General features: G+C 58.2%; 1 protein-coding gene across 8 annotated transcripts in view; it reads left to right on the forward strand.

Annotated features, from left to right (window-relative positions):
- The window catches only part of CASZ1 (castor zinc finger 1), a 150,163-nt gene that overhangs the window by 123,072 nt on the left and 7,566 nt on the right, over positions 1–19,525 (forward strand). For 6 of the 8 annotated variants that reach the window (XM_070603399.1, XM_070603393.1, XM_070603407.1 and 3 more), the window contains 13 exons: positions 3,334–4,168; positions 5,249–5,317; positions 6,924–7,014; positions 7,802–7,966; positions 9,021–9,193; positions 9,453–10,300; positions 12,654–12,789; positions 13,023–13,086; positions 14,415–14,569; positions 14,709–14,831; positions 15,836–16,174; positions 17,708–17,906; positions 18,680–18,851. In XM_070603399.1, the coding sequence (XP_070459500.1) occupies positions 3,334–4,168; positions 5,249–5,317; positions 6,924–7,014; positions 7,802–7,966; positions 9,021–9,193; positions 9,453–10,300; positions 12,654–12,789; positions 13,023–13,086; positions 14,415–14,569; positions 14,709–14,831; positions 15,836–16,174; positions 17,708–17,906; positions 18,680–18,851 (3,369 nt within the window). Of the gene's footprint in view, positions 1–3,333; positions 4,169–5,248; positions 5,318–6,923; positions 7,015–7,801; positions 7,967–9,020; positions 9,194–9,452; positions 10,301–12,653; positions 12,790–13,022; positions 13,087–14,414; positions 14,570–14,708; positions 14,832–15,835; positions 16,770–17,707; positions 17,907–18,679; positions 18,852–19,525 lie in introns of those variants that run through there. The other 2 variants (XM_070603442.1, XM_070603433.1) reach the window with 1 other exon arrangement.

Here is a 19,525-nt window from a genome sequence, read left to right on the forward strand (position 1 = left end):
CAACCCTGTGGAGAGGCTCAGTGGGGAAGGAGTGGTATGTCCCCAGAACAGGCCTGCTTCCCTCACTCTTGCTCCAGATATTGGCATTTCATTCAGATCTTAGGAGAACCCCTGAGGAGGGGTGGGCTGGGACTAAGGTAATAACTAGAATGGGAGAGACTGGTTGGGCAGGGGTGGGGAAGGGGCTCAGGGGTGAGAAGGGAAGGGCCTGAGAAGGCAGCTGCCCAAGTGTGTGAGCAGGGCCTGAGAGGCTGCTGAACACACAGTGGGTCTTCAGGCAGCAAGAGTCGGACAGTGTAGGTGGATGACTGTCTACACACACCTGCATAGGGAGGAGCCTGCTGGTGGACTCTGTCCCTGGACGTGTGTGTGGAAAGCAATGGTTAGCATCGTGGACTCCATAAGCTCGTTGTCTGCAAAGGATGTTTCTTGGGGAGGTTCCTCCAAAAGCTCTAGGACAGGCCTGTTCCACTACCCTCCCACCATCTCAGCACCCCTTCCTCCTTCTTCCCAGGGACGCTTGCTCTCTTAGGCAGGACTTCTTGGGGTCAAAGCACAGGGCCACAAGGATGGCCCAGCCTGGCCCGCATATCCCACCACACTCACCTGCCCCGGACGCTGTCCTCTGGCTGACCTCTTTCCCACGAGATGGCTAAGGCCTGGCTTTTCTGGTGTCTCCTTCTCCTTATGACTCAGAGCAGCCCTGAGCTCCTTCTGCTCTGGAGAGGGAGGGCCTGGAGTTTCAGGTGGGAGAGGGTCACTACTAGGACTGAAAGCAGGAGTCTGGGGTCTTTTCTGCAGCTCCCCAGCCCCCTTCCCAGGCCTGTGCCTGGTCCCGAGCCTCCCTTGCCTGCTCCCCTATCCCTTTCCCCCTGCAGCGAGGGGTGCATCTCCTCCCTGCGTGGAGAGCCCTGCGCAGCCACATAATTATGCATATAAGATATAAACAGAGCTGTTTAATTATCCTTCGCCACATCAGTGACAGAGTAATTAACAAACATTGCAAGATCAATGAGGAAAAGTGTGACCTTCAGTTTCCTCTGATAGGAAAAGCCCTTGCCGTTCCCAGACACAAGGTGATTGCGCTGGGCCTGAGGAGAGGGGAGGGACAGGGACAAGGGCCGCTGTCCCTTCAGTGCCCCAGCCCCTCCCATGCCCAGCTCTGCCCTCCACTCCTGCTTCCTCTTTCCCAGGGGAATGGAGAGCTGGCATGGCAGGAGGCAGGGCTGCAACTGCCAGTGGCCTCATGGCCCTAGGCCTCTCCCCTCTGGTTTGAGGCCTGGTGGGACTGCAGTCTGACACCTGGGGTGGCCTGCTCAGCTCTGGGCACTGGAGAGATACAGCTGAAGCCCTAGCTACCCACCATGGACTTGGCCCCCAGGTCACCTTCTCTGGGCCCTGGGGCTCGGGAATGCCGGCTTCTGGGCTGCCCCTGGGACCCCTGCCTGGCCCCCTCCCTGCTCTAAGCCGCCTGCCCGTCAAAGCCTTCTGTTTCTCTGCCATATATAGCGAGGGCTCAGCTGCCTCCAGCTATTTTTAGCCCTTTTCCTTGGTCCCTGAGCCACTGAATCTAGCAGCCAGAGCCCACTCCTCCCAGACTGGGCCCCCAACCACTCATAGCTTGAGGTCAGGACAGCGGCCCACCAGCCACCCTGCCCCAGGGGAATAGCTGTCTGTGGGCTCCTTGAGTCACTCTACCACCTTGGGTGCCAGGTGCTGCCCGTGACTATGACTGTCCTCTCCTCACCTAGTGGGGTCCCAGGCCCCTCAGGACTGCTTTCCTCCCTCTCTCCCAGGAGCTCAGAGCCTCTCTTTCCATATCCTGTTAGGTTTTCTTTTGTGCCCAAGCCCAGCCCTGCTCTATCAGACCACCTCCAGGTGTGGTCTGAGAATCCCAGACATGGCAGGTTGGGGTGGGGGTTGGGAGAAGAGCCCCCCATCTGCTGCCCTGATGGGGTCCTGGGCCTCCAACCCTTCTTCAACTATCCCTTGCCCTGGCTGTGCTGTCAAGACTCTCAGGCCAGGGTCCTGCTGCTCCCAGTGTGCCCAGGTATGCCAGCTCAGACTCAAGTAGAGAGAACATGCATGTCCCCTGGTGCCCATGTGGGTTTCCCTCTTGTGTGTACCCATGCTTGATTCAAGGTGTAGCACACAGTAGGTGTTTCTCAAGTGTTCTGCACAGGAATGAGTATGCTCATGTGCTCTCAGGAGTCACATGGCTGCTGGGGTAGGAAGTCGTGTGTGGAAGGAGGTGTTTCTCCAGGGAAAACCTCCCCGGCAGAATGGGACCATCCTGCCTTCTGCTATCCTGAGACTCATCTTGGGGAGCTGGGTATAGTTTTGGGTGGTTTGTGTACGCGTGTGTATCTGTAGAGTTGGGAAGGTCACTAGGGATGTCAGCTTGAGTGTGAGTGTGTGTGCACATGTCCCTGTGGAGAGGTTCCAGGGTTCTCAGTGTTCCCAGGAGTAGACACAGATGGGCCCTTAGATGGGTTGCACTCAGCCCACTGCCCTAGGCCGGCAGGGCCACCCTTTCTGGCCATGACTCTCCTCAGGGTGTCCCACCCTTGTATGTGAGTACTAGTGACTGGAGGATGACAGGGGAGGTTTGAGGGATGCTCCACAATGTAAAGCTTGGCAGGAGTGGGGCCCCTAAGTGAGTCTGAACACACACATCGGCAGGGTCTCTCAGCTTGTTGTTTGGGACCATCAGCCACCTGGGAGGCTGGCAGGGGGCTAAGAGGACAGGTCCTGGGGAACTTGGGGCAAGCCCCTCACCCTCCCAGGGCTAAGGGGCCTATGTATCCATCTGTGGGAGTCAGGGAGGGTCCTCAAAGTGGGCTTAGCCAGTGGCTCCCTCAGCCCCTGGGGTCCCTCCTGATGGCCCAGGCACCGGCCCACATCCCGACCTGTCCTCAGCCTCCTGTTCTCACTCCACCCCTGGGAAGCAGGTTGGGATCTGGCCTTACTTCCAGTAATATGACTTCTCTTTCATATTAGGCCAAGGCGAGAGAGCGGAGACATTTATGAAACTTTGTTTAATGTACTGAAAAGCCATCGGCCAGAACATTTAGGAAATTGATTTTCCTGGCATTGATGAACTCGTTTTATTTTACCCCAGTATTAATTACTTTTTTTTAAAACAAATTAATTTAAGAGTCGTAAAACCTAACAAGTGAGCCAAATGTCCATAGATCATGTCCCACTCCGCCCCCTCCCCACAGTGGCCCCCTCCCTCTATGGGCGGGGGCTCCCAGGGGGAGGGGGCGGCTCCTGTCCCTTGGCTACCCTGCTCCCTACCAGAGCTGACTGCCCCTCTCCTTCCTGCCATAGGAGAGGCCTCCTCGCTGCGAGACTACGCGGCCTCCACCATGACCGAGTTCCTTGGTATGTTTGGCTACGATGACCAGAACACGAGGGATGAGCTGGCTAGGAAGATCAGCTTTGAGAAGCTGCATGCAGGCTCCACACCTGAGGTGGCCACCTCCTCCATGCTGCCCACCTCTGAGGACGCCCTCAGCAAGCGGGCGCGTTTCTCCAAGTACGAGGAATACATCCGCAAGCTCAAGGCCGGCGAGCAACTCTCCTGGCCGGCCCATGGCACCAAAGCCGAGGAGCGGGCAGGCAAGGAGGTGGTGGGTCCCCTGCCTGGCCTGCGGCTGCCCAGCAGCACAACACACCTGGAGACCAAGGCCACCATCCTGCCCCTGCCATCACACAGCAGCGTCCCCATGCAGGGCCTGGTGGCCCGTGCCTCTAAGTATGACTTCTTCATCCAGAAACTGAAGACAGGCGAGAACCTGCGTCCCCAGAACGGGAGCACTTACAAGAAGCCATCCAAGTATGACCTGGAGAATGTCAAGTACCTGCACCTCTTCAAACCTGGGGAGGGCAGCCCTGACATGGGCGGGGCCATCGCCTTCAAGACAGGCAAGGTGGGGCGCCCCTCCAAGTACGATGTCCGGGCCATCCAGAAGCCGGGCCCTGCCAAGGTTCCGCCCACCCCCAGCCTGGCTCCTGCACCCCTCACCAGCGTGCCCAGTGCTCCCAGCGCCCCCGGGCCAGGCCCTGAGCCAGCTGCCTCCCTGCCCTTCAACACTCCCGAGTACCTGAAGTCGACCTTCTCCAAAACAGACTCCATCACCACGGGGACCGTCTCCAGTGTCAAGTAAGACACACCCCACCCCCTGCCAGCCCTGAACCTGGGACTGGAGTAGCTGCCAGGCTCACTTCCCTGCCTTTGAAGCTCATGCTTGTGGACACATACACTCACACCTCATGCACATCCACTGTGCACCCAGGCCCATACACGCTCAGATTCTCGTGCACATGCTTCCACACATGCACACACACACTTACTTCTCTGCCTACATAATCACTCATACGCAGTTCATGGACTCACACACTGCATATCTTGCTGTGCGCACACATCCTCTCTCACCCACTGGGTGCTTCTGTGTGTGTGCTCATCTGCTAACATGCATACCACAACACTACTGTAACCCCCATTTGCCTGTGACAGGCTTTCCCTGCTTGCTACCACGAGGGCCAAATGTAGGCTTGTGGTTGGCTGGGAAGCCCTACTCTTGGTTGGGGTTTTTGGGATCCAAGCTGGTGGCTATGGCTTCCAGGTTCAGAGCCTGAGCCATGGGGTAGGCAGCAAGAGAAAGTAGGAGGCTGGGCTGGGGGTAGGCCCACACAGTGCCAACTCCCAGGCAGTGGTGAAATGAGCTATGGATGGATCCCTTCCCCACCGCCCTTTCCCCTGGAGGTGAGGCCAGAAACCTTGGAGCAGGTCTAGGGAGCCAGCCTCTGGCACTCAGGGGAGACTCTTCCAACCACCAGCCACACTTGCGTGGTGTTGCTCTTGCCCCTTACCTTGGGGTCTTCCCCAGTGGTACCTGGTGCCCCTCCCCAGCCAGCAGCCTCCTGGTTCCTGGTGTATGAGGGGGGCCAGGCCCTAGCTTCCAGGACTTCCTATCCAGTTGGACTCTAGGCCAAGCCTGTGCCCACGGTGGAGGCCTCCAGCCCTGCCAGCTTGAGATGGCCCTACCCTTGCCAGAGCTGGGCCCATTGCACCAGTGCCAGGCTTCTGCCAAAGGACTTTCTCAGTCCCACCTGAGTGCCTCAGAGCACTGCAGAGGAGGGAGGGAAGGGCTCAGGGCAGGGAGCTGCCCCCTAGACACTCCTGGGGCATGAGGCCACCCCCTGTCCGCTAATCGGCTGTGCCCTGTGTGTCTCTCGCCAGGAATGGATTGCCCACAGATAAACCAGCTGTCACCGAAGATGTAAACATTTACCAGAAGTATATTGCCAGGTAGGCCCCTGGGGAGGAGACTGCCATGGAGAGAAGGTGGCAGGGAGGGTGGGGTTGTGCCAGCATTGCCTGGGGACTGTGGGACATGTGTGCATCTGACCGCTCATGACTAGGTGCCTGCTGCCTCCCCACCCCCACGCACTCATGCCCCTAAAATCCCCCAAGAGACTACCCTCTGCCTCTCTCTGAGCACCCCCTTGTTGTGGTTCAGGCCGCATGCCCTCAAGCAGCTGTGCCCTATGTAGGACCGGGGTACCCAAGGGGGCCTGATGGCAGAGCCCCACTCCCCAGCTCACACAGAGCCCTGGGTGGGGTGCAGGCCACGGTGGCATGTTGGGATGAGAAGAGTAGCTGTCCTCCCTGATGTGGCCTCAGTGTGCCCCTCACCACCTGACTCCACACCTGCCCCTTTACATCCTTAAGGCAGCGGGATCAGCGGGTAAAGAGCTTGCATCTCAACGGATTCCCCCAAATCAGGCCCCTTGCTGCCAGCGCCTGGTGGAGCAGCACATGGCAGGGGCCGTGCCCTGGCATCTGTCTTTCTGCTGATCTTCTAGGTTCTTCCCATCCCTTTCCGTCTCTCCCTCCCCTGTCTCTCTCTGTCTTTTCAGCTCTGCTCTGCTCTTTATTATTATTATTATCATTATTATTAGTGCCTCAGCAGATGGCCCTTTTGGCAGCTTCAGCTTAAACGTTTATTTGCAAGTGGCTCTTCCCCTTACAAGAGGGGTTTTTTCTCACTCCCTTCTGAATCTCAAGCCATCCTGGGCAGGGTGGGCTGAGCCTGCCACCTTCTCCACGGTCGTCATAGTGTGCTCTCCCCCACCTCCCCAGGGTGGCCGTCACTGAGCCTGTGAGAACCACATCCCAGCAGCGTCGGACCTGGAGAAGGCACGGGGTTTTCTGGGAGGTGGGCAGTGGCCAGGCAGCACGGGCTCCTGGCTGTGGAGTTGGCTGGAGAGTGTGCTCCCTGCCACAGGAAGCCAAACAGATGCTGTGCTTTAAAAATTCATAACTCTGGACTGTTTCAAGTGTCAGGAAAGCCCAGGACAGAGAGAGCCTTTTAACACCTCTCAGCAACAGAGCCCTGGGCTGGCCCAGCCAGGGTCCCCAACACCTGGCCCAGCACTGGGTCAGGGACAGACAGACAGGCAGCACCTGCAGGAAAGGCAGTTGGGCCATCGTGGGGGCACCTGCCTTTGCCATCTCGTCCCATCCCATCCCGTGTTTCTTTCCCTGTCTCTGCTCTGACTTTTGGCTTGCCCAAGCTTCTTCCTCCCCACATTGGTGCCAGCCTTCTGTGCCTCACCTGGCACTTACTCCCTGGACGGAGGGACTCCCAGGGCAGATGGAGTGGGTCTGCAGCTCTGTGGGTCAGGGGTTCTTGATAGGCCCAATTGCTTGCCCTGGCCTTCTCAGGCCTTTACCGCTTCACCCCAGCAGACTACCTCTGCCCCTCCACATCCCCACACAGGGCGCAGGGACCCGAGACCTCAGAAGCACTTCTCTGAGGCATGGGCACAGACTGCTCAGGCTGAGGGCCCTGGAAGAGTCCTCCCTGGGACCAGCACCCAGAGAGGCCTGAGCCCACCCCTCCTCTCTGTAGGTTCTCAGGCAGTCAGCACTGTGGCCACATCCACTGCGCCTACCAGTACCGCGAGCACTACCACTGCCTCGACCCTGAGTGCAACTACCAGGTACGGCCCCACAGGCTGCTGCCCTGCTCCTGGCTGCCGGCACAGCAGCTGAGAAGCCTCTCAGAAGTGGGACAGGGTGCTCACTTCTGCTCAGGCCACCTCAACTTACCTCTGGCAGGCAGAGACCTCAGAAAAACTACCAGCCTATCCACGTTCCCAGATTCCTGCCCACAAGGCATCTAATAGGATCTGGGCCACCTGCATCCCAAGGATAATAAACTGAGCCCCCATTCACTGAGAGTCTACCATGCCCCCAGGACTGTGCCATGCAGTCTAGGTGCCTTGTCTAATTGACTCTTCCCAGTGGCCTGGGAGGTTGGTACTTCTGCCCCATTTTATAGATGATAACATTGAGGTTCAGAAAGATTGTCGCGTGCGCTCAGAGCCACCTACTGGTGAGAGCTAGTGAATAAGATGAGAGTGCGGGCAGTCTTCACAGGGGCTGCTCCTTCTGCCTTGCCAGGGAGCCCAGCCTGGCATAGCCCATAGGTGGCACTGGGCAGAATGAGTTGTCACTCATCAGAGTCCCTACCTTAAAGGCCTGGCCTGATTCATCTTCTCTGCTCCTGGGCATGACTCTTGGGAGCTCGGGGGGAAGTCAGGGAAGGGCTTATGGTTCTGGAACCTTTGGAATTGTTCTCTCAAGGTCCAGTGTACTAGTCTTGGGGCAGTCTGGGCTACCTTGACCCCAAACAGGGTTATGTATAGGAAGACCTGAGGGCCCTGGGGCCAGCACTCTTGGCATACGGGGAGGTCCAGGCTCTGCCAACCCACACTCTCCCGGCAGAGGTTCACGAGTAAGCAGGATGTGATCCGGCACTACAACATGCACAAGAAGCGTGACAACTCCCTGCAGCACGGCTTCATGCGCTTCAGCCCACTGGACGACTGCAGCGTCTACTACCACGGCTGCCACCTCAATGGGAAGAGCACCCACTACCACTGCATGCAGGTGCCTGCCCCGCCACTGCCACGCCTTCCTCGGGTCCCCCACCCCCAGCCCACCCCGCTCCTAGAGGCAGGGCTGCCCTTGGGGCAGGGGCCCTTGTTGACAAGGAACCTCCCTTTCTACCATCCCAGGGTCCCAGAACAGGGATGGCAGGCGAGCGGAGAGTCCTGGGGGCTGAGGCTTCGGCAGCGTCTGGTGGGCCAGGGCGGGGCCTTCCTCATGGCCATACTTGGTGTGGGTGAAATTCAGTGAGCTGTTTATACAGAACGACATTTTTCAGGCTTTAACACCAAGAGCAGCATTGCAAATGGTTCCTGAGGAGGTTTTTGTTTAATTCTTTGTTTTAATGCCACGCAGAGTCTGGGCTTTTTCAAGGTGTCAGGGCCAGGGGGAGCGACTTTGGGTTGCAAATAGCAGCCGCTGCGCCTCCCCCGGTATTTGTCAGGGGGTTGTTATGGCCTCTGTGAAACAACCTGGGCCAGGAGGAGAGGGGGGCTCACTCTCTGGGCTCTGAGATGGTGCAGACACTGGCACGGCACAGCCTTCAAGAGTGTTCAGATTCCACTGGTTTTTACTCAATATGGCAACATTGCCTGCCTTGGCCCAGCTGGGCTGGGGTGGGGAGGGCCCTGTGCCAAGAACCGTCCACTAAATGAGTCTTTGGGCTAAAGGTGACTGCCAGGCCACAGGGTCTAGCCTTGCCCACCCCTGGAGGCTTTAGAGGTAGGGCCACAGATTGGGACCCCAAACCCACCTCCTCAGGACAGGCTCCCACATCTGTGCCAGCAAGGGTCCAAGGTCCTGAAGACAACCCTACCCTCAGCATAGGCAGGGCCAGGCCCTGGGGGCCTGAGGGTTCATTAGTGGTTTTCTACTGCCATTCCCATGTTAACCTTCTCAGTTCCCCCAGGTGAATATCACAGGTGCTGAAGCTCCCTAAGAAGGGAGGTCAGTGGTCTGAGACCCTGCAGCCACAGCTTCACCCAGCAGACGCTGTTCTGATCTCGGCCCAGGGGTACCTGGCCTCAGTTCCCCTGACCACTATTCTGGTCTACAGGTGGGCTGTAACAAGGTGTACACGAGCACGTCAGACGTGATGACCCATGAGAACTTCCACAAGAAGAACACACAGCTCATCAACGATGGCTTCCAGCGGTTCCGTGCCACCGAGGACTGCGGCACAGCTGACTGCCAGTTCTACGGGCAGAAGACCACGCACTTCCACTGCAGGTGAGCGGGGGCCTGCCAGGGAGGCTCCCTGGCCTGGAGGAGGGACAGAAGGCAGGGAGCCAGGCCTGTGGGACGGCTCAGGGCCTGCCTCCTCAAGGGAGCAGGAGGAGGAGTGGAGGGCTGCTCAGAGGCCCCGCCCTAGTGTCCAGCTTGGTCTTCCATCAGGAGGCCCCTCCCTCCCAGGGCCACGGTGGGAGCAGGGCAGGGCCTCCTCCCGGCCCCACGAGGCCCCATGACAGGCTCCCAATGTCCCGTCCAGGCGCCCCGGCTGCACATTCACCTTCAAGAACAAGTGTGACATTGAGAAGCACAAGAGCTACCACATCAAGGACGACGCCTACGCCAAGGACGGCTTCAAGAAGTTCTACAAGTACGAGGAGTGCAAGTACGAGGGCTGCGTGTACAGCAAGGCCACCAACCACTTCCACTGCATCCGTGCCGGCTGCGGCTTCACCTTCACCTCCACCAGCCAGATGACCTCGCACAAGCGCAAGCACGAGCGGCGCCACATCCGCTCCTCGGGCGTGCTGGGGCTGCCACCCTCGCTGCTGGGCACCAAGGACACAGAGCACGAGGAGTCGAGCAATGATGACCTGGTCGACTTCTCTGCCCTGAGCAGCAAGAACTCCAGCCTGAGTGCCTCCCCCACCAGCCAGCAGTCCTCCGCCTCCCTGGCTGCAGCCACCGCCACCGCCACCGCCGAGGCTGTGCCCAGTGCCACCAAACCTCCCAACAGCAAAATCTCCGGGCTCCTGTCCCAGGGCCTGCCCGGCTCCATCCCCCTGGCGCTGGCCCTCTCCAACTCAGGCCTGCCCAGCGCTGCACCCTACTTCCCCATCCTTCCAGGCCGAGGGAGCACCTCCCTGTCTGTGGGCACCCCCAGCCTCATGGGGGCCATGTCATCTGGGGCAGCAGCCTCGGCAACCCCTGACATGCCCGCTCTGGCTGCCTCGGGAGCTGGTGACTCGGCCCCAGCAGCTGCTGCCTCTGTCCCGGTGCCCCCAGCCTCCATCATGGAGAGGATCTCTGCGAGCAAGGGCCTCATCTCTCCCATGATGGCCAGGCTAGCCGCAGCCGCCCTCAAGCCTTCTGCCACCTTTGATGCAGGTGAGCAGGCTGGGCCCTGCGCAGGAAGCCAGCACTCATGGACCCGGGAGCTCCCTGGCCTCAGGTTGCAGAGCAGAGCGGGGATATTTGGAAGAGGTGTCCTTTTACTCCCTGCATCCAAGTCCCCCCCACCCAACCACCTCTCTTTGCCTGGTCTCTGCCTCTATCCTGTTTATTTCCTATTTGTGACCCCTCGTTCTGGCCTGCCCACCCCAGGCAGCTCTTGCTTCTGTTTCCTCATCTCTGAAGTGAGGGCAACAATCCCAGCCTCACAGGGTACCTGTGCATCCCAGAGCAGCTGCTACCCCCCCTCTCCACACCCTGCCACATCACAAGTCCAGCCCTGATGGGAGCAGTCCCAGAGACCCCGTTTCCCCTGGGGCTTCTTACAGGTGACCTTGGAAGGGCCAGGAGTCCAGCCCAGAGGTGGGGTGGCCAACTTTGGGGACACTCAGGGAGATTCATGCCTGGCCAGCCCCTCAAGGCCAAGGCCGTCCCTCGCAGGCTTTCCCTCTCAATCACTGCTGTCCAGTAGAACTTTCTGTGACAACAGAAGCGTTCTATTCTGCACTGTCCTGTATGGTAGCTACTAGTCACATGTGGCTGCTGAGTGTGAAACTAGCTAGTGTGAGCGAGGAACTGGATTTCACATCTGGCCTGTGGCTGCCCCGTTGGACGGCATGGGCTAGAGCTGCAGGGTCACGTCTCTGTCTTCCCTCTGGCCACTGTAGGGAGTGGTTCTCCTGTCTCTCAAGATTTCTGCTCTTTTTAAGTTTTTTCTGCTATTTTTCTCTGGCACATTTTGAGCTTTTCTGTTAAACTCACTCCTCCCCTTCTGTTTCCCCCGCACCTGGGTAATTAGCATTAGTCGAATCCTTGAGAAGAGTTCGGCTCAGATCTGGGACCTGGCTCCCATCACTCATTTGTTCCACAGCCACTGGTGCTTGCTGAGAGCCAGGCACCCAGCCGGTGCTGGGGCCATGGCAGGGAAGAAGACAGACAAAAGTCCCGCCTTGTGGAGCTGACATTCTGTCCCCGGGCACATAGCTAGGAGGTGGCCAAGTCAAGACTTGGACTTGGGCAGTGTGACTCCTGAGCCCGCACACCCTGCTCCCCTGTAAGACTGTCTTGGGACCAGCCAAGACTGAGGGTCCCTGCGGCCCCGCCCAGGGCTCTGTCCAGACCTCCCAGCACTGCGGCCGCTAGTGCTTGGCAAGGCGGGCTGGGCCCTGTTATCCTGGGGACCCTGGGCAAGTCACTTTGGGGGGCTACTGGAACGTGGTCTATCATGTCCCCAATGGGACACTATCAGCTGGCAGCTTGGAGTGACCCACCTTCCACTGCAAGAGTGGGAGGGACAGCGGGGCTATCCATAGCCATGCGCCTCTGGCCAGGTGCCTGTAGGTTGGGGCGGGGCTCCCTCCAGGGCCACTATGGGCCCCAGTGGCCAGACTGTCAAGTACTTTCTTTTCATTGGAAAAATCTCCTTCCCCCAAAAGAAAGGTCAAGCAAAGAGGAGGGGGCCGTTTTCCTTTATTTTTTAATAAAATGCCACTTGCTGTCTGTGAAGCAGCTCTCTGTCAGCTGCAGTGCCTTGGGGCAGATTAATATTTCAGTCACTTGGGGATTGTGGAGAAAGGCTCTGTGGACATGTTCCTGTCAGCAACTTCTTTTGCCCCTGCTCTGCTCCACTCCCAAAGCCTCTGCCCGCCCAGCTCCAGCCCACACCCCACCAGCTCCCACCCAGACCCCAGCCAGCCCAGCCCGGCCAGGCAGGCGTTGCATCCCTGCCCTGGACAGCTTGACTGGCGAGGTCACATAGTTTGAACCGCTCTGATTGGCTGTCAGCTTCCATAGCCCTGACACAGCAGATGCCCCTCGTAGGCATGCTCAGTGGAAGGCAGGGCTGTCGCCCCGGCAACAGTGGGACAGGGACCTGCGGAGGGGGCGCAGCTCCCAGTCTAGATCTGCCACTTTCCCTCAGCATTAACAGAGTCTTTAATAAAAGCCTAAGCGGCAGCCCCACAAATTGACTGTGACAGTTGGTGGAGAAAATGAAGGGCCCCCACCCCTGTCACAGCCCCCTCCCGAGCCTCCCACCCTTCTCCTCCAGGAGGCCCTGAGCCAGGACAACTTTGACATAATTTTGCAATAATTATCACTTGAAGAATTGCCACACAGGGGTAAGCGTCACAAGCGATCATGTCAGTGGGGAGAATCGCTGACCATCAGCCAGGGCTCCCCTGGGGTCTCAGCCCACCCAGCCCACTGGCCTCCCTTCAGGGGGTTCCAGTTTGTGCCCAAAGGAAGCCTTCAGCCCCTCTAACACCATCTTCCCTCCCCTCCCCTGTAGGAAACGGGCAGCAGGCCACCCCCGCCAGGTTTCCCCCGGTCCCCGTGCAGCAGGAGCCCGGTGAGAACGCTGGCGCCCCAGGTCCCCAGGAGGCCTCCCAGGACCGCAGTTTAGACCTGACTGTGAAGGAGCCCAGGTGAGGCGAGGCCGGGGCCTCCCAGCTCTGCCCCCCTGCAGGAGGCTCTGGGTACAGCACCCTCAGAGCCAGACCAGACGAGGGCCAGGGACCAACCCCTCTGGGCAAGGGGTCGTCCTGCCCAGGCAGATGTAGCAAGTGGGCCAGAGCTCAGGGATGGGCTGGGAGGGGTGAGTCTCTGGGCTCAGTCCCATGTACATCTGAGCTAAAGCCCCTCGGTTTGTGTGTTCCAGTAATGAATCAAATGGCCACGCAGTCCCAGCAAATGCATCTCTTTTATCCTCGCTTATGAATAAGGTAAGGACCATCCATCACACGCCTCCTGTTCCCCCACCCAGAGAAATTAAAGCTGTGCTGGGGGGTGGGGGGGATGTGTTTGTTTTTTAATGTTTTGCCTCTAATAAGATGAGTTTGTACCATTTAAATTTTGAGGCCATTTTTCATCGGATATAATTTCAGAGCCACTGCTTACAAATTAATTTAATGAACTGGCTGAAGAAATATATTCCAGCCTCTGACATCCTTTTTTTCCCTTCAGATGGAGGGCTCCAAAAGCTTTTCCAGAGCCCTTTAACTTCTTTCGCTCTTAGTTATTAATTTTATTTATTTATTTTATATATTTTTTGTTTGTTTAAAAAGGGGTGGGGGAGGGGGGACTAAAGTGGGAGCAAAGCATCAATTTCCACTTTTCGGGGTGAGTAATGGTCTCGGACGCCTTCCGCAGAGGTTGCTCCAGAATATTTATTTTAAATAATGCAGGGTCTTTGTAAATTATACATCATCTCAAATATATTTTCCCCCTTCACATGATAAATTTGACTACAGCAAGATTAATTTGGTTACTGTATACAAGTGACTGCCGAGGGGAGAGCTGGGCCTGAGCCGGACCTCACAGGGTGGGGGTCCCGGCTGGGCCCTTGGCAGGGAAGGAGCCTCCCACTGGCTCTGCCCCGGCACCCCTGCCCTCCACCTTGCCCCCTTCCCTTGCTTTCTCTGCTGCTCCCCTTTTCCCTTTCTGGGTCACTGCCCCCTGCTTCCCTTCTTTCCTTCCACTCGGAGCCCCACACCACTGTGGTTCGAACCTTTACGTGGGCTCCCCTTGCCTGCTCCCCCTCCTCGCCCAGCGGCAGTGAGCCCGTCTTGATCTCACCCCATGAGTCTCCCTCCCTCTCTGCTCCTCCTTTGTGTGCCTTCTCTTGTTCTCAAGGAATTCACAGGGGTTCCCCCCATCCCTCCTCCTCCTGCACTTCTTTTGAAAACCCGGCAGGAAAATAACCAGGGAGCCGCGAAGTCTGGGGAAAGCTGGGCTGGAGTGTGTGCCCTGAGTCTCGGCCTCAGCTTGAGTGATGGATCCTACAGCACGGGATTTGTGTGAAGGACCCCTGGCATCTCCATGGGGCCTGGGCAACGCTGCAAGCTGTCCACAGCAGCATCCATGCAGAGAGGGCTCTTCTGTAGCCAGAGCCACATGGGCTCGGGCTCCTCTCCTCTCTGCTGCCAGCACCACCAACGCTCTGGTTGGTGCAAGAGGCCCCAGTGGCCCAGAGCTGCTGCTGCTCCCAGGGCAGCTGGGTCTGTGTCCTGAGGCCCCCCAGCCCCAAGCATGGCCCCTGTCCTCCTCACAGATGTCTCAGGGCAACCCCAACCTCGGCAGCCTGCTGAACATCAAGACGGAAGCAGAGGGGAGCCCCGCCGTGGAGTCCTCACCCTTCTTAGGCAAGGCTGTGAAGGCGCTCGTTCAGGAGAAGCTGTCAGAGCCCTGGAAGGTGTACCTTCGCAGGTGAGGGGCTTGCTGGGAGAGCAAGAGGGAGGGAAGGGCCATACCTACCCATCCTGGTGGCCAATGCCCAGCCTCACGACACACCCCCACCACGCCAGAGCCCCAGGGTATTTTCTAACCAGCCTGCTCCTCTGGCCAGGTTTGGTACCAAGGACTTCTGTGATGCCCAGTGTGACTTCCTTCACAAGGCTCACTTCCACTGTGTGGTGGAGGAGTGTGGCGCGCTTTTCAGCACCCTGGACGGGGCCATCAAGCACGCCAAGTGAGTGGGGGTCGGGGCTGGGGGTGGGGGAGGCATTTAAACCTAGCCCCATTCATCCCAGCCTGGCTTGAGGCTGGGGGCTGCACAGGCCCCTAGACGCCTTCCAAACAGGACCCGTGTGCAGTTCCCACCAGACCTCAGAAGCTGAGTTGGCTTCTTTTCAGAAGGTGCTACCTGACAAAAAGGCGGGCTTCCCTGTCCTTCCTTCTGCTCAGCCCCCCACCAGATCCTCTGAGCCCACCCAGGCCCCACCTTGAGACCCTGAGCAACAGCTGCTTCTGCACCCAGCCCGCTGCAGCCGTCAGCCCTACCACAGATGCTCCCTGCAGAGCCAGCTGGAGAGACCCAGCTCTGACCCAGGCAGGCATCCTAGGTGAAGGCCTTTCCAAGCCACCATATTGCATTTGTAGTTTCTCTTTGGCCTAAAAATAATGAAATTAATTTGTAAAATCCATTGAGCTGAAAAGCGGCAAGCGCAGCCGCCTATTGTAATTGACCCTGGAACTTGCAAACATTTAAAACAGATCTTTACTGCTTGCTCAGTCCCAGATCAGGCTCCTCTCACCATTCAGGCAGCCCTACCTGCTCCTCTGCAGACTAGGAAGACTACGACCCACCTTTAAATCTCAGAGTAGGTTCTGGAAGGATGGGCTTCATGAGCCAGGGCCTGCTGCCCCAGCCCCCCCTCCTTGTAGGGAGGAGCTGGGGACAGACACATCAGGTAGGTCACAAGTAGGAAAGTGTAGTTAGGGCCAAGCTGGGAGCCCAAGTTCAGGACCAAAGGACTTGGCAGTTTGCTCTCAGTCCTCCCCTCCTGGTGGGAACACGCCTAGCACTGGGGACCAGGTGGGGGACACCAGGCCCCTAGGCTTGTGACGGGGTCATATGCAGGCACACAGGCAGGCAGGGCCCACCCCTCCTCAGGCGTGCCCAGCCAGGGAAGGGCTGACCTTCTGGGGTCCTCTCCACTCCCCACCTGAGATGCCCTCTTCTGCCTCTCGCAGCTTCCACTTCCGGACGGAGGGAGGAGCAGTGAAAGGAAACTCAGAGGCTTCCTTCCCTGCCTCGGCTGCTGAGACCAAACCTTCCTTGGCCCCCTCGTCCCCTCCAGCACCTCCAGTCACCACGGCCACTGTTTCCTCTCTGGAGGGGCCCACTCCCAGCCTGGCCACCGTGCCCTCCACCCCAACCCTGCTCGCCTGGAAGCAGCTGGCTTCCACCATACCCCAGATGCCTCAGATTCCAGCGTCAGTGCCTCACCTGCCCACCTCGCCCTTGGCAACGACTTCTCTAGAAAACGCCAAGCCCCAGGTCAAACCCGGATTCCTCCAGTTCCAGGAGAAGTGAGTCCCTCGATGAGCCGGGAGTCCCGTGTGCCCCGCGTGTCTTGGGAGTAGGTGCTAGCAAGCGCAGTCGAGGAGGCCCTGCTCCTCACCCTGCAGTTAGCCCTGGCTGTCCCTAGCCTTTCTGGGACATGGTCATGAGGCAATGTCCTTCTAGCCAAAGATGCTGCTGCTCTGACCTCACTGCCTGTTCCTGGAGCAGGAGCCCAGGGAGGGGGGAGATGGTGGTGGTAGCGGCCGCTGTTCCAGAGGGGGCACTGGTAACACTGCGAGGACCAGCTTAGGTGGGCTGGGAGTGGTGGTCCTTACCTGGTGAGGAGGGCTGCGTCTCCCTCTGGGCCTCTTTGTTGGTCTCCTCTGCGGCTCATGCCCATGGCTGAGTCTCTGCAGGGCAAGTGAAGTCATGGGTGGGGGCTGAGGGGGCTAGGTCCCACTCCAGGCCCACACCCACGTGCACAATGGTTTGAGCTCTCAGGGGTGGAAGGGACCTTCCTCACTGAATGGTGGTGGCTCCTTGCGAGAACGGTGACTCTGTATCCTTATGTGTGCGGCTTCCTGTTCTCAATAAAAGTAATAAATTGGATGTGAACCTACACCACCTGAGTGGCAGCTGTCCTCCCTCTCTGAGCACCGGGGGCTGGGCCCACGTAGTGGAAGGGGACCTGCACTCCTTTCCACCCCTCCCCCAGCTTCCCTTCCTCTGTTCACTTCTCCAGAATGGTGGCCCTTAGTTCCCCCGACTTGGTCAGAGTTCCCAACCCACATCCACTGTGGGGGGGCAGCCGTGTTGCCAGCCATGGCAGAAGACTGGCACGCAGCATCTTCCGTACCTGTCTGCAGCCCAGGAGGCAGGGCTCTGGGGCAGGGGCTGCTTCTCATACGGCAGGACAGCCATGGGGGTCAGCCCAGCACTTCTCCCTGACCCTGCCAGCCCCACCACTCAGCTGGCTTCTGAAGTTCCTGAGTGGGTGGGCGCCCCAAGCCCTGAGCTGACCCTTGGAGTCCCAGCAGCTGTGAGCCTCAGCAAGACTAGGCACACATTCCCATTGGCCAGGGCCCTGTGGTAGCAGAGCTTCCTGGTAGGGCTGCCCACTCATCTGCACCTTGTCAGTCAGCCACATCCAGGGCAGCACTGGTCCATGCCAGCCAGGCCCTCACTGGCAACCCGCCAGGGCTGGCAGCACTATCCCTCATTTACATATCCAAGAAATTATTGCAGCCATCCTTATCTATAATCCTGAGGTGTGGCCATGGAAACTACGTGTCCCAGCATGCAATGCTCTGGGCAGCCTGCATACTGCAATCTCTTCTGCCCCATCAGAGCTCCAAAAAGAAGGCAGGAATGCATGCTGGGATCTGTAGTCTCCTCCAGCTGAATTGTCCTGTTGAGCAGGAGGGCAGCCCGGGAGCCATTCCTCTTGTTTGCACCACTGGGGATGGAAGAGCAGAACTCCAACATGAGCAAATGTCAGGATGTCGGCAGGGAGGGCTCCGGGAATGCCAATGACCTTCTGGGCTGTGGTTTCATTCCAGCGATCCTTGCCTCACAACGGACTGCAAGTATGCCAACAAGTTCCACTTCCACTGTCTCTTTGGGAACTGCAAGTACGTCTGCAAAACTTCTGGCAAGGCCGAGTCCCACTGCCTGGACCACATCAACCCCAACAACAACCTGGTGAACGTGCGAGACCAGTTTGCTTACTACTCCCTTCAGTGTCTCTGTCCCAACCAGGTCAGCGTGGGAGCAGGGGTGGGGGCGGGCGGGGGGCAGGAATGCAGGGCCCCAGACCAGTTCCTTCCAGCAGAGGTTCTCACGCCCTTTTTGAATTAGCCTCCTCCAGACTCTGGAAAGGATGCTGTCTGACCCTAGAGGCCCCTGGCAGGGTCCACATTGGTGCTCAGTTGTGAGGTCTGTCATTTCATCCTATCCCTCAGTGGTGACTACATGCTGGGCAGTTACTGTGCACTTGGCATCATTCTGCCCATCCTGGAACTATGCTCCCTTTTTCCAGAGGCCCACTAGAATTTTAAAATAGGCCCACTAGACAGATAAAGAGATTGAACTGTCCGTGCTCCAGACAGGAAGGCTGATCAGATTCACTATAAAGACCTACCCCCAAGACAGGTAGGGGCTGCCTGGCAGAGTGCATTGAGGAGGAGTCTGAGCCTAGAGCTGGACACACATAGCAGAGTGCTTGGAGAGGTTGGTGATGTCTACCTAGATCTGGGCACACAGGAGAGAGTGCTAGAATGGATCAGTGATGTCTGCTCTGCGTGCAGGATTAGAGAGGGATGGCAAGAATGCTAGGTAGGATGTTTTAGTAGAATGACAAAAGAGACTTACTGTTTTTTAACACATGAAAAGTCTTTACACAATTGTGTTTTCTGATTCTGAGCATGGAAGAACATAAGTGCAAAGGGCCTGCCATAGCCCAGAGGCCTGAAGCAGGTGGGAGCTCATGGCAGTCGTGAGCCTGGTCCTGACTCTCCTGTTCGTCCCTGCAGCACTGCGAGTTCCGGATGCGCGGGCACTACCACTGTCTCCGGACTGGCTGCTACTTTGTGACCAACATCACCACCAAGCTGCCGTGGCACGTAAAGAAGCATGAGAAAGCTGAGCGGCGGGCAGCCAACGGGTTCAAGTACTTTACGAAGCGTGAGGAGTGCGGCAGGCTAGGTACCAAAGGCTGGCAGCGGGCCAGGGGGCAGGGATTTACAGCCGGTAGCAGGGCTGTGGCTCTGGCCCCTGAGGCCCTGGTGGCCTGGGCCACCTCTCCTGGTACCCACCTCTTGTCCTGAACATCAGGCTCCATGTTTTGTTAAAAATGTCACAGATGTTAGCTCTGTTGCCAAGAGCTGAGCCCCTGGCAGGAAAGCCGGCCCCTAGCCCTGGAACAGGCCTGCCCAGTGAGCTCACTGGCCCCAGCTTGCCCTGGGGATGCTTTTGGGGAGGGGGATCCAGGCCCACCCTCCCGCCTCGGGATGGAGCCACCTGTTCCTGGGCCTGCAGACGTGGGGCAGGAATCTGCCCAGGAAGAGACCAGAAACTGGAAGGCAGATGGGAGCCAGGCAGGCTGGACACAGACACCTGGGTTGTAGGCAAGGCCTTGTTGTGACTCAGGTGGTCATGGCAGCAGGATCTGGGGGAGCAGAGGTAGGGCTGCTGCCTGCTGCATAGGGGCCCTTCCACAGGAGAAGGGAGAGACACTCAAAGTCAACTGCCAGAAAAGAAAGGAAACAAACCTTTCCTTCAAGTATTAATTCAAAAAGAATTCATGGCCTGGGAGAGAGTTGGTAACCAGAGCAACAGATGTCAACACTCAGTGGCCTACGCTGTTCCTGGGCTTAGCT

This window comes from Equus przewalskii, chromosome 2, assembly GCF_037783145.1.
Source record: "Equus przewalskii isolate Varuska chromosome 2, EquPr2, whole genome shotgun sequence".
Lineage (NCBI taxonomy): Eukaryota > Metazoa > Chordata > Mammalia > Perissodactyla > Equidae > Equus > Equus przewalskii.